Source organism: Halyomorpha halys, unplaced genomic scaffold (assembly GCF_000696795.3).
Source record: "Halyomorpha halys isolate HHAL.00 unplaced genomic scaffold, Hhal_1.1 Scaffold53.1, whole genome shotgun sequence".
Classification (NCBI taxonomy): domain Eukaryota; kingdom Metazoa; phylum Arthropoda; class Insecta; order Hemiptera; family Pentatomidae; genus Halyomorpha; species Halyomorpha halys.
The window spans coordinates 776,512-791,379 of record NW_027109243.1 but is presented as its reverse complement, the minus strand read 5'-3'; the positions used below and the strand labels follow the sequence as shown (position 1 = coordinate 791,379).

At 30.8% G+C, this 14,868-nt stretch overlaps 1 protein-coding gene across 3 annotated transcripts in view; it reads left to right on the top strand.

Moving 5' to 3' along the window:
• Positions 1-485: 485 nt before the first annotated feature.
• LOC106692352 (mitochondrial transcription factor B1) overlaps positions 486-14,868 on the top strand; it is a 23,261-nt gene continuing 8,878 nt past the window's right edge. Inside the window, exons 1-5 of one of the 3 annotated variants that reach the window (XM_014438250.2) lie at positions 489-648; positions 4,499-5,086; positions 9,181-9,377; positions 12,490-12,647; positions 13,700-13,853. In XM_014438250.2, coding sequence (XP_014293736.1) covers positions 4,802-5,086; positions 9,181-9,377; positions 12,490-12,647; positions 13,700-13,853 — 794 coding nt within the window. In that variant the 5' untranslated portion in view covers positions 489-648; positions 4,499-4,801. Of the gene's footprint in view, positions 649-1,994; positions 2,099-4,498; positions 5,087-9,180; positions 9,378-12,489; positions 12,648-13,699; positions 13,854-14,868 lie in introns of those variants that run through there. The other 2 variants (XM_014438258.3, XM_067047462.1) reach the window with 2 other exon arrangements.

Sequence of the window (14,868 nt, the reverse complement as noted above, 5' to 3'; positions counted from 1 at the left end):
TTACGGCTGGCACCTGTATGTCTCATCCTGTCTACCTACCTCCTAATCAACTAACTTACCTATGTAAACACGCTCAAGAGTACCTAACATAATCAATTAGAGTCAGATTATACACACTACTTCGACAATGTAAATATTGCCATTGAATTTAATCTATCTTAGCATATATTACCGTTAAAAACACTTTAAATTTTTAGGTATTTGCTGTGGCATTAACTTTCCGGATAAGTTATCTTTTTAAATTTTGGAATCTGTTACTTGAGTTCGTAATTGAGTTTATTGTAGTATCGTTGTTCTCCTAATGTCTTTCAATATGCCATATTTTGCGAGCTGTTTACTCTCATCAAATCCTTTATGTATTGAAGATAAGTTCATAGCTTTTTAGATTTGAAGTTAATTTAAACCAGTATTCTGATATAGAAATCTTTTTTTATAATAGAAAAATAGAAGGGGGGGCCCTTTGTACAATGTAACTTTGAGATAACAGCCAGGAGAGGTTAACAGTGTTAATATTATCACCTTGCAGGATTGGTCTAAAGTGTTTATTTATAATTTTGTTGAAATTAAGAACGTACGATTGTTTTGATTATATTTAATTTTGACTGTTATGCCCTAATTGTTCCTCTGTGAATACTAATCGAATTACAGGTAATGACTGAAATTTCAGTTCACTTTTATAAAAACTTAATACTGCTTATGTTAATAGTTTCGAATTCAAACAAAACAAAATAGAAAAATAATTAATATAATCTCATATTATATTATTAGAATGTAATGAGGTAGTTGTTGTTGAGACTTGTTTGCCATAAAATTTGAGATATTAACAATAAATTATTAAATTTTTACAATTCCTCTGGTTGTTTTGTTAATAATATATTTCATAAATACCCATTGTGGGTAATAGCATTTATTTAGTTGTTTAAATTGAAAATGTATCTTGGTTTCAGTTGCATCAAGTGATGTTTGATGTGATGATAGTATGTTGTTTATAAAATTCTTCAACTGTCAATTTATCCCATATTTTTTTGAAAGCATTTATCTTTAATCATGCAATTAGTTTTAAGGTTGAAATTGTTTTTTTAGCATCAGAAATAATATTGTTAAGTATGGGGTCATATTGTGTCATTAACAAATTATCAGATTAAGATCATAGTTAACACATTTTTTTGATACTTTGTGAAACATTCATTTTTTAATACCAAAATTTTATAATTCTAGCATAATCAATTTTCATAAGAAAGTTGGAAGTAGAGGTCGATATTTGCTTAATCATAGGTGATAGTTATTGGTATACGAATTAGGATAAATCATAGTCGATGTGTAAAGATTGTAAAGTAGGTGTTTATTCAGATTATGGACATATTTTAATAAAGGGTATCTAAAGAATTCAAAATGGTTATATAATCAATAAAATAAATTGTGGAAATAAGTGGTTTTTCAATATAGACTATTAATTTCTTTGGTGTGGAATCTCAGACTTTAAGGCTGCCTAAACATGTCTAATATATTGAACAATTATATTAGTTTCCTGTCAACTATGATATATTTTCTGTTATGATGATGAATACCAGTCTCAAGAAATTGAAAAAATATATATATAAATAAATAATATAGGACTCATTTATATGTTAAATAGAAAACAAAACTGATTTAATCAAAACTCCAGTGTTAAGGTACTTGGGGGGGGAGGAAGAAGGGGGGATATAATTGATTAAATCAATCTCTTTTACGGCATTTGATGCATTTTAAGAGGGAACTGAGGAAAGAAATGACAGAAATAGGAAATAAATATAGAAAATACTCATCCAATACTCATTTTTGATATTGAATAAAATTAAGGCATTAACTTTTTAATTTGTAATCCAGATAGAAGGAAAGCAACACTCTTGTGTATTAATGAGACAAATTATTTTTTTTTCAAAATAACATAATCCTCAAATTTGGGGGATCTCCAGGTTATTACAGCTAATCTCTTTGTGCATTAAATAGAGGTGCATGGAGAAGAGATGTACTCGAAAGACAAGGAATTGTGCCAGAGGCTGATAAACATCCTAGACCGCCTACGCTCGCTAAGCTAATAGCATCAGCAAGAGGGAATGTGAGCTTAATATTTGTTTAGAATGTCTAGTTACTGGAAGATTTAATGGAGGGTAACTAGACTTAACAATTTAACACATAAGACGTCCTGAGGGCAGTTTAGACCCAGTTAACTAGATTTTTAGGCAATTCGACTTATCTAGTCTTTCACGATCACCACAGAAATATTAAGTAGTATTTTAAATTTCCTTTATTTTGCGTGTTGGCAGACATATGTGCATCTTATGGATCTAGAGCTATTTTTAAAAAAAAAATCCAACATTTTATACGAACAACTAGAAATTAACACTTTGTGAGTTTATTTTGTCAAATATAATAAAAACTACTACTCCTACAAAGATAAACATAATTAACTATTTTGTAGTAAATTTGACTAGCTTTAATTTGAGGGCTGGCAGACATCAGTACGTCCAATGGTTTTAGAAATAAAGGTTTTCATAAATTAAATTTATTGTCCGAACAATTATGAATCAATTTATTTTATCAAATATCATGAAAACTACTATTCCTACGAAGGTAAAGGTCATAAACGTCTTTATAGTCCATTAAACTAGCTTTAATTTGAGTGCTAATAGACATCTGTAGGTCAATATAGACTATTAATTTCTTTGGTGTGGAATCTCAGACTTTATGGCTGCCTAAACATGACTAATATATTGAACAATTATATTAGTTTCCTGTCAGCTATGATATATTTTCTGTTATGATGATAATACATATCTCATAACAAGTATACTCTATCTTACATTTATTATTCCTTGAGAGATTAATTAATTTTGAATTACTGCTACCTAAGTTTTATAAAGATAAATATCAATAAGTTTGATGAGGTTATATTCCAAATAAGTCAAGAACCTACTTGTACTTTAGCAAATTCAAGGTAGTAGTTGTAATATAGCTAAAATTATAATTTCAACAATCTTTAGCAAATTTTTTTTTTATTGGTAAATTTTTATGACAATATATACTTCTATCTGTAAGTCAGCCCTGTGGTTTCCAGCTGAACCCAGGACCCTCTGGGGTCCACCCAGCCTCATAAAGTATGTACTCTTCATTGGGTAAAAATCTTGTGGTTGACCATAATGCTGACCAAATCACCTCCTTGTACAACCATTGATTAAGTAACAGTACTTCCATATTGAGTACTCCACCCCTTACCCTTCATGGGTTGTAGTGGTACAAATTTAGTACATATTTCTTAAAACTGGTGCTCCTTTTGCCATCTTTAATGATTATTGGTATTACTTTAGTTCATCCGTCTCTCATAGGTCACAATCAGTCATATCACAGTCAATAAATCGCCTATAAGCCAGATAGTTACCTATTTGACTCATCTATAAACAATGTAAAACATAAATATAAGTATTTACCTAAACTTTAAGATAATATATTGCTGATCTAGAAGCATAATAATTCAACTGTAAAATTTTGTGAAATTGATTTTATTATCTTGTTTTTTCTTTTTTTCCGTTCCCTTCTAAAGATTTAAATTAGTTGTTTATACATACATATGGTGAGGTGTGCCATATGTACAGCTGGCTACGAGGATACCTTGGATTGCCTTTTGACATTATAAGGTAGGTGAAGATTCCATTTAAGGTTGTTACTTGATTGGCTTATGCCAATGGATTATTGGAATGGGGAGGGGCCGTTCCGCTGGTGTTATTCATTTCTACATTAAACAACAAAATCATTATCTTGTTGGGCTCAAACAAGCTTACTAGATATTTGGAATTCCACATAATTGGAAAGGAAGATCCATTGCTGTAACCTACATATTTATCTTTCCCTCTGAAAATAACGACACATTTTTTCAATTGTGATTTGAAGTGAGAGTTTGCAGTTGTGTAATTATGCTCCCGGGGCAGCAATATGATGTATTATGGCCAAACACGAATAAGTATTTTGGTAATTTTTCACTCTTAAAACAATTATTTATCTTTTTTTTCTTTTATGTACGTCTGTGCCTAGTGACCGAAAACGTCTTCTTGAAAGTATATCTTTGTAGTTCTCACCTGTTTTCTTCAGTTTTTCAAATGTCAGACCAATCCTCAATGTGATACTTAATCTTTATTATTAGGGAGTTACTTAAGGGAGATTATTCATTGTAAAGTTTGGATAAGGAAATCTTATTATTATAGAATAGTTTCATTAAAACTTCAGTGATTTTGCACACATATACAAGTATTAATTAAAACCAAAATATGAAACAGGGGTTGAACTAATTCATGATATTTTTTAAGTAACACAATTGATCAGAACTATATTTTCTACATGGTCACTCCAGTTACATTAATCTAGTTAATTATAAATGATTATAATAAAATATAGTCCATGACAAAAACTATTAATTATTTTTAATTGTTGATGATTTCTGTTTAACTGTGTGTGTGTTTTTCAGCTCCGAGGAAGGAGTTATTTGAAATGGCCAGCGGTGATCAAATGCCCAAACTGAACCTGGAGAAAGATAAAGTTGATCAATCAGTAATTGATTACATCAGAATTGTTGAAGCCCAGAACCGTTCTCGTGTGGAAAAGTTGAAACGTATTCGAAGAAACAACCTCCTCACAGCATTTGGATTAGGTGTTGGAGTTTTATCCATTTATGGTTACTCCATATATTCTGTGAGCCAAGAGAAGTTTCTAGACGACTTTGAACGCCCTGCAATTAAGAACTAACACTAGTATTAAATAAGAAGCAGCCATGTCAGCACCTGCTTTAAAATCAGTCAAACGACTTCCACCACTTCCAACCATCAAAGACTTATTGAAATTATATGGACTGCGTGCAATGAAACAATTATCGCAAAATTTCCTTCTGGATATGAAAATAACTAACAAGATTGTCAGAACAATGGGTTGTATCGAAGGGGGTCAGGTGCTAGAGGTCGGCTCTGGTCCAGGGTCCATTACCAGGCCTATTATCGAAAGAGGCCCCTCTCGTGTGATATTGGTCGAAAAAGATAGAAGATTCTTACCTACTCTAGAGGTGAGTAAAGCAATCAATATCTCATTATTACTTTGAAAATTATCTAAAGGTTCCTTTGGATGATCAGACCAGGCCCGATCTGAGAGTGTTGTTTAAAGCAGTGTCTCAGATCATATGCTGGCGGAGCAACGGCAACAGTGATGAAAAATCCCAACGTTTAATTGGACTGCTCTGTCAGTTGCTATGGAAACTGATTCCATTTTAACTGGTCTGAGCCAATGGTATAAAGGCACCTTAAAATACCTCTATTTAATTTGAACATCAGTAGCTGGTTCATTTTGTCGTTTATTAGAAGTAATTGGAGTTCCTAAAAACATCCTTACTAACCTATTAATCTAATTATAGAGCTATTATTTTAATAATTTATGTATATTCATCTAATACATGAATGAGAATGCTTATGTATTTTAGTAAAAATGCATGTACTAACCCCCTTACAGTGTTTTTCATCTCAATGATTCACAGTATTTGTTTTTACTAAAAGGAAAATAGTCTGGGTGCAGTCAATGAAAAAACTGAAATATTAATAAAACTACTTAATATGAGCCAAGGTTTCGCCCCATGTCGCAGGGCTTCATCAGGGCTAAAAAAAGAAACGAATACTTAAATAAGATAAAGAATTAAGAAAATATATAACAAAAATATAATTGAAATAAGGTGTGGCTTATTATGATTTAAAATATGTGAAAATTTATATAAAAGTGAATATTTCTTTTTTTTATTTTATCCATATATTTTTTATGTAACTTCTCCCTTTTTTATGGATATTATCATTTGATGTTTGCCTATTTTTAATATTTTCTTAAATTTCCTAATATTATCTTTACTTTAACATTATTTTACATTTTTATACTTTCAAATGTAACATATTAGTCAACCGCCTATTCCCCTCTCCCTTCTCTGTCCTGTTGTCCTTTTTGTGCTTGCTTGCCTCCTTTCAGTAAGGTAAGTGTCCTATTTGTTTCATTATTTTCACTTATTTTTGATTTTTATTCTTATTCCCCATTTTCTGTCTTATAGTCGTCTGTACTGTATTTTTATATTTCCTTTTTAAATATTTTTTTTGTTATTATTTCTGTTTTAATTAATTGTTTAAAACACTTTTGTAATTCTTATTTAATTTTACGTTATACTGTACATCTTATTTTTATATTCTTTAATTTACTTTGTTAATTTTTTTTATAAATTTTCATATATTCTAAATCATAAAAGCCACAGATGTTATTTTTGTTATCTATTTTCTTACTTTGTTATGTTATTTTAGTGTTTGTATCTTTTTTAGCCCTGCAATGTGGGACGAAATGTTGGATCACATTAAATATTTTTATTACTATTAGAATTTTTTCTTTGGCCACGCCCGAACCATCTTCCTTTTATTATTATACACGGTCAATCAACAATCTTCCAGTTTGTTTTTCCTTTTTTTCATATAGTGATTATTTTATCTGGCATAGATTAATTAAACTGAATCAGTTATTCATATATTTCATTATAACAGCTGATGTTATGCCACAACTATTTTAAATCATCAACTGTAAAGAGATATCACTTCATATTTTCTCTCTTTTGGCTTGTTAAACAAATTTGTACAACATAATACACAATCAAACCCTGCCTTCCATGAGTACTCCTTTTAACCTGAAATTGCTGTAACACAAATTTAAAATAAAAAAATTTTTTAGTACATATCTGTGCTCAGATGTTAAAGTGTTTGAATAATTTTTTTCTTAAAAAATTAATGTTTTTTTTTCACATTCTGGTTTCTCCTTTGTGGTTGTTAAGGTAGCAAATATTTTTAAATCTTTTTCTTTAAGTTTATAGTTGTCGCATTCAATGTTAAAATTAAAGTTTCTAAACTATTTAGTGATGGTTGTTTGACCACATATGTCAGTCTTGAATTTAACCTGTCAACTCCTAGCCATAAAACGAAAATTAAGGATCCTTTTAAGTAGAGTATGACTTTGTAGTAACTTTGTTATCATTGGAGTTTTTTAATCCTATCATGTTGCCATTTTTGAATAGACATGTCTGATGCCCCTCTCATCTGTGTTGTGTCACTTCTCAGATACAAGCATTTCTAGGAATTATTCATTTTTCGATTTATCAGCGCTTTTCAGGAAAGTTTTGTCTCAATGTGGTGGGATTTATTCTCATTTGCCTAGATTCTCATTTAGTAACTATGCTGAACTTTCTAAAGCTTTTTTACACTCAACACTTTTCGGTATTATTTAGTGCCTATATAGCATGTATTTGTTCCATTAGAACACTTAATAGTTGCTAGTAGGAGGTTTTAAATTTTAGCTGACGAGTAAGAAAAAACATTTCCTTCATGAGGTTTTAGTTGTTTGATATAGGTAAAATCTGAAAAAGTATTGTCTTTGGTTAAAGAGGAAAAGCCACTTTTACATGCCACAGAGGTAGGAAACATGAGAATGCCTTGAGGTACTGAAGACATCTGTTTACATCTGTAAAAAAAGAATTTTAATTTGTTCTTGTGTGAAATCTAGGAAGTTTTATCTTATGGAATTAAGTGTCAGGAGTGATGGAATAGCTTAAGTGTGATTGTTGGGAAATTTGGGTGATATTAGTAGTTTTTAGGATAGCCTTTGGTCAATAGCAATGCTTAAGTTTTTGACCGAGGAACTTAAAGTGATGAAGTGATCATTTTAACCTTGAGGGTCCAGTACATTACCAGCTATGATGGGCCACTGCAGGCCATCATCATTCTGTACAGTGGCCAATGGTTCAATGTGGTGGACAGTTGGCAGTGGTGAGTGGATCATGGTGGGCAGTGGTGAGTGGATCATGGTGGGCAGTAGTGAGTTTGTCGGTGATCTTGGTGCTTCAGTTGGCAGCAGTGAGTCATGCACCATTGTATGAACACCTTTCACACCAAGGGATGATGAAAGCCCATTCTATACTGGGGCCGTAAGGTAGGATAGGTGACATTGGATTTAAGGGAGGAATTGGAGCCTAAAACAATGTCTCGAGTTTTTATAGCATTGAACTGTAATTTATTTAACACTGCCAGGCACTGATCAAAAAAGGTTTTTAGGTTGATTATTGAAAAAATCTTACGTTGTTCAGAACCAACTATAACATGTTTTGTAATTTTTCACATAAATTAGTATATATGTATATATAGTTGACCATAAAAATTTAAATATAAGAAGATGGTCAGGGTTGCGGTCAAAAAAAGAACAAATAGTTTATAACTATTTTAATGTCCGACGTTTCGCCCCACTTTGCAGGGCTTCATCAGGGCTAAAAAGATACAAAAAAAAATGAGAATATTACTACAATAAGGTAATTTAAGCTAAGATAAATATTATGTAAAAATAAAGTGATAGAAATTACTTATAAATAAAAGGAAGGAAGACATAAAACAGTATCAATATAAAATAAACATGAATAAACAATGACAGGAATAAAAAATAAGTAACAATGGTAAGAGTAAAAATTTAAAAAAAAAAACATAAAATATACAGTTAAAAAAGTACAGGAGAAGTACATAAAACAAAAACAATACGGGAAAAAAAAAAGAAAAAGAAAGTAGAGATTAAATAATCATCTTGAAAGAATAAATATAAATAATAATAATAATGATATTAGATGATAATAAATGAGCAAAGAACAAATCAGGAGCGCCTACCTGTTCAAAGCGAAAGGTTGAACAGAAGCCGACAATAAAGCGGAAGTGTGGGGGAGGTAGCCAGCCGTTTAACGGTTATATTTCTATTTCAAATACGTCCTGTATACAGGAAGTAGTCATAAAGATATGACGAAAATTGAAAACTAATAAGAGAAAGATACAGAAATATGATAATAATAATAACTATAATGATAATAATTTTTATTTTATATTTTGATTCCATTCCTCAAAAGATGTCACTATTTAAAGAGAAGATTGTGTTTATTCAAAGATCTGTTGGGCACCATAACAACTCTTTCACTCTTAATTCTTTTTTTTTTTTTATATATCAAAACTTTTGGTTGTTATTAGAGTTTGTTTATGATTTACTTTTAAGAAAATTAATTAACTATTTTATGTTTATATTAGTTCTCCATATTTTTAATAACATTCTCTGTTAAAGTTGTTATCAGATGCTGCTAACTGTGATGTGGAAATTATTATGAGTGACATATTACGCCTGAACATGGAAAATTTGTTCTCTGAGGAAGAAGCCAGGCAGTGGACGGAAAGACCTCCAAAAATCCATATAATTGGCAACCTACCGTTTAATGTGGCTACTCCGCTGATTGTACAATGGTTGAAGGATATCTCTCTCAGGTTCGATAATGTTTATTTTTATACAGAGAAATATTAATTATAATTTGTTATTATTTTGAACAATTGTATTGTTATGATTTAAAAAAAAAATCCAGGAAGGCAAGCATTATGAATAAATAATGTTTATTTTGCTGTTGCAATAAAATTCCTCTTTTAGAGTTTCTTGAGGTGGGAGTAATGAACATACATTTTGTACATGAAAAGAATATGACAGTTTAATGAAGAAAATTAAGTTGTGCTGCGATCGGGAGTGTTCAGGTGGTCTCAGTTTTTTCCATCCAAATTGAATGCCTCTGTTTTTCTTTTTTTTCTCCTTTAGGTATTCATATAATTCTTTACTATTTTGTATTTATCCTTTCCTTATTACTGTTAATGGAAGCGTGGTAGCCACAGGGTAAAGCATGTGGCTACTAACTCCAAGGACCCGAGTTCGAATCCGGCTGGGCAGAAAATTGTTTTCTGTTACAGTGTAGCCGTGAGTCCTGTGGGTTCTTGGAGCCCTCCTGTAGTCCACCCAGCCTCTTAAATTGTGTAAAAATCTGGCGTTCGAGCGTGATTCTGACCAAATCACCTCCTTGCACAACCATTGGTCTAAACAGTCCTTCTTTACAAAGTACTGAACTCCTGACCTTTCGTGGGTTGTAGCGGTACAGATTTAATTTAATTTATTACTGTTAATAATGAGAATTGTATATTACAAAATTAAAAGTTCTTTAGAGGAAGATTTAAAAAAACAAATCGTCATTTAAGCCCTGACAGACTATTTCACTGAGGATAAGACCTAGCTGAAAGAAAGAATATTTAATTCTTCATTAACATGGCAAGTTTAATCAAAACTTTGATTTAACGTTAGAGCTGTTTTAGAGAAAATAGGAAAAATACAAAAAATCAATTTCATTAAGTGGCAATTCGAGTCAATTGATTTTAGCAAAAAAGTTGCTGTTACATCCCAGATATATACACATATACCCACCTTAATTATGTAATTTTTGACTTTTTGTTTTTGAGCTAGGCTATTCATAGACACACAAACCATTTTGCGAGACTATGATTTTTGGATTATTTTTAATTATTTTTGGATTGGGAACTTCAAAACATGTATTTCTCTTGAAATCTCGAATTCGAAATTTTTTCATGAACGTAATACTTTCTCTTAGTATGTATTCCTCATATAAGTAAGTGAAAATAAAAATAGGTTTAGATGAACTTACTGTATTATAACAAGACGACATGCACAGGGTTCCTTAAATTTATATTTTTCTCATTGAAATTATGAAAATATTAATGATCAATATTAGTATTTTAGCACAAAACTACCTTACTTTCTGTTATTACTGAGTACGACTAAAATATAATTTCTCTGGTGTTGCTGACTATTATAGCTTGGAGTGATTGCCAACGGTTACATTCAACCATTACTTATGTATTTCTTTGAAACTGCCTACAACTCAACAACTTCTTGAGAGCCCAGTCTATTCTAGTTTTGAGTATTTCAGGGTTTAATTTAATGGTTTTTCGTTTATATCACTAAATACAGTAGTGGAGTTGTGTTTCTATTTAATTGATTCACATTATTTTACCTAGTATTTTAAATTCAATGCTAGAGAATATTTGAGTAAAATATTAACCATTTTTCTTTTCTTTTTTTTTTTGGCACAAAACGACCTTATAGACCACGTGAATATCATTTCTTCCCAACTTTCCCCACACATTCTCTTCCTTTCCTTTCTTCCCATCTCATCTTCATTCTTTCAGACTGCACTTTTGTTTCTTCCTCACTCCATACTCTCCCCCATCTCACCTCTTTGGCACCCATAAGGACTTTTATCTTCCTTAATTTTTCCCAATATTCATTTCTATTGAGAGAGTCTCAACTTAAGATTCCTAATTTCCCCGTTTCTTTCTTCATTTGCTTAATGTATATCCTATATATATTCTATACATTTTCCCAAAGATCTCCCTATTAATCCGGTTCGGGTTCATCCATGACCATATGGCCGTAGAAACGCAGCCTCCTTAACCATATTGACCATTTATTTGTTAAGTTTTTTTTTTTTTAGATTAGGTAATAACTTATATTATGTTGATGTTGGTCGATGAGCTACAAAAAAAATACTGTATAATCTCGGTAATCCAAACTTCAGTACTCCAAACACTCCAGTAATCCAAACTGGTGTAAAAACAAACTTACTTTCTTTGAAAAAACTCAGTGGGCAATAACATTTTTGTTTTCAAATAAAATTGCACTTGTATTATAAAGGACATTTTTAACTTCCCGACCTATAGGAATTAGGAATCGTAAGTAAAAATTTTTACGGTGTCAATATTGGGTAATCTAATTCCTATGAAAATGTTCATAACATATTTTGTAAGAATTAGAAATATGTATAATCCAAATGTTGTAGGTGAACTAATTTTTTTTTCTATCACGTTTTAAATAAATCCACACAAATAGTATTTTTTTTTTATTAATACTTTTTTCACTTATAATCGAACATTGTTATCGTTTTAACATATTGAATCATCACTTAGCACTACTGGGAATGTTAAGGAAAAGAATTTTTTTAAAAACTTTAATTTTTTAAACTTCAAACTGTCAAATTTCTAATAAAATATGTTTAAAAAAAATTAAATAAATAAAGATAATTTTTTGACTCCATTTTCCTCATATTTTATGTAATCTGAAGTTATCAGTAATCCAAACACCCCCCCCCTCTTCTCCCTGCAGCAGTTAGTTCAGATTACCGAGATTACACTGTAATAATAAAAAAAATAAGCTGTATATCGCCGCAAGCGCATTAAAATAATGCTTGTGAAAAATTGTATTTTTTATTTTATTAGTTTTATTAATTTAACCAGAAGCATTTTGGTAAAATAAAGTCATAAATCTACAAATCTAGAACTTAGAGAAGTAAAAAGGCTTCCGATGCTGCCAAGATATCTCAACTCTCACAAAAGTGCAAAGCAGTGCAAAAAGCAAACCTCCTTATCCTTCATTTGCTGTAGTTATCCATCGTCAAATGGTTACACTGATGAGGACTTCTCTTAACTAGAAATAATTTCGATCACTTTAAGTTGAAGGAAATTTTAAAATAGAATAAATTGATTTTAGGCGAAGTGCTTGGCGGTACGGAAGAGTGGGACTGACGCTGACGTTTCAGAAGGAAGTAGCCGAGCGACTGTCAGCTCCAGTACTCTCTAGGCAACGTTGCAGGCTTTCTTTAATGGCACAAAACTGGTGTAACGTCCATCACGTCTTCAACATACCAGGTAACTAAATTAATGTTACTAATTACTAAACATACGTTTTTAGTATAATATCTGCATTGTCTCTTTATTCAGTAAGAACTTAATTAGCTCTTGTTTTATCATCAGCATGTTTAAGTAACAAATGTGATTTATAGCTGCTTTTTATTATACCACAAAAATAACTTGACCGTGTACTTTTATCTTTCCCATTTTTATTTCTGAGCCATTGATTAGATCCCAGAGTTAGTTCTGGGCTTATCTTACCTTTAAAAAAAATTACTATTAATAAGTAGAGTATTTTAAAAAAAAAAATACTGTTATCAAGTAGCATTGTACTATTAGCTAAAACTTGAAATCGGCATGGACTTGCCACTCTTGCTGTCTGTTATAGGCTTTCATATCATATCTTTAAAGCGTTCACTTATAATGAGAATTAAGTTTTTGTATAAGGATGGGGATGGATAATCTTCCTCATTGGAGAGATGTGTTTCTTGAGTGTTATCAATGTGTTATCTCGAAGATCTTTTTTCCTCTGTCTTTTTCATAGTTATAATGTTCCTGGAAATTTTTCGAGCATTTGAAAAACTATAATTTTTTTCAGGTTTGGGATTATATTTTATTATCCATTTAGTGTACAATTTTTCAAAAATCAGCCATATTGAACACACACTGTAAGGAGAACCACCATTAATAATTTTAGCGTCATAGGCGTTATTGTTTTTGAGATACAGTGATCAATAGGAGTAGAATCTATTTTTTTATATGAGTATCTATATTTTATATATTATTTATTTATATGGACTTTCAGAAATGAATTTTCATGTTTAGTTTGGTAGAAACAAATTTTAAAAATTATTTTCAAATGTATGTTATACAAGGTGGGTTTTATGCTTCAAAGCCTCTACTAAATGTATATAAAGATTTTTTGCTTGTTAGTACCTATTTGTTAAGTTACTATTACTACTTCTTTGTTAAGTTACTAATACTACCTCTTTGTTAACTTACTATTACTATGTCTATCTTAATCATTTGAGAAAGTAATATATTCATTTTATTGTTGTTTTCTCTTTCAGGGAAGGCATTCTTACCTAAGCCAGATGTAGACGTGGGTGTTGTTAAGTTGGTTCCGCTCCTTTCTCCAGTATGCGATTATGAATTTCATCTTGTGGAAAGGATTTGTAGGACCCTTTTCTCTAGTCGGCAAAAACATGTTATCAAGACAGCCAGGTTAGTTGTATACTTTAATTGTGGCAGTATGTTTTAGATAAGAACATTTATTAAACAAGTAGGGTGATATTTTCATTAAACTTTCAAGTTTGTTTTATTTACTATTAAAAACTATTGACTAATACTACTTCAACAACAAAGTTTATAATAATGCATAAAATTAAATGCCTGTTTGAAAAGATAAAAATTTAATCTCAATGTTTTGATTTTTAAAGTCGCTTTGAATTGAAACCTTTTAATAAATTTTATTGAATATATATAGAGAAATCATGAACCAGCAGCCCTTCTTATATAATATTTTATTACCAGATAGAGGAAAAAATGAGAATTCCTGAAACAGTCGAGTTTGTGACAGATAAAATACAATAATCATAAAACAAAAGAGAAAACCTTACACAGCCTAACAAAACCAAACACAATCAAATATAAAAACTAACTGTATAAGAGTAAAATAAGACATTAATAATAAACAAAAATGGGTTTCAAATAAATAAAAAGGAGAAATAAAAATGTTAAAGATATTTATAAATGAGGAGATGGTTGGGGGTATGGTCCGTGAAGAACACAAATAAATAAAAACTACTAACATTTCGGCCAGAATTTTAAGCCTTCATCAGGGCTAAGAACAAAAAACAAGATAACAACCAATGAATAAAAGGAATTATAGAATGGTTTTTTGGAGCCCTCCTGGGGTCCACTCATCCTCCTTAATTGGGTAAAAATCTGGCGGTTGAAGGTGATTCTGACTATGTAACCTCCTTGCACAACCGTTGGTTTAGTAATAGTAGTACTTCCTTACAAAGTACTGAACCCCTGACTCTTCATGGGTTGTAGTGGTACGGATTTAATTTAATTTTAATAGAATGATTAAATTATAAATCAGATATTTTATAAATATTCTGTAATTCATAACTCTGATGAAGGCTTGAAATTCTGTCCAGAACGGGTCTAATAAATATGTTTTTACAAATTTGTATTTTCAACTGACCACACCTCCAACCATCTTCTACTTATT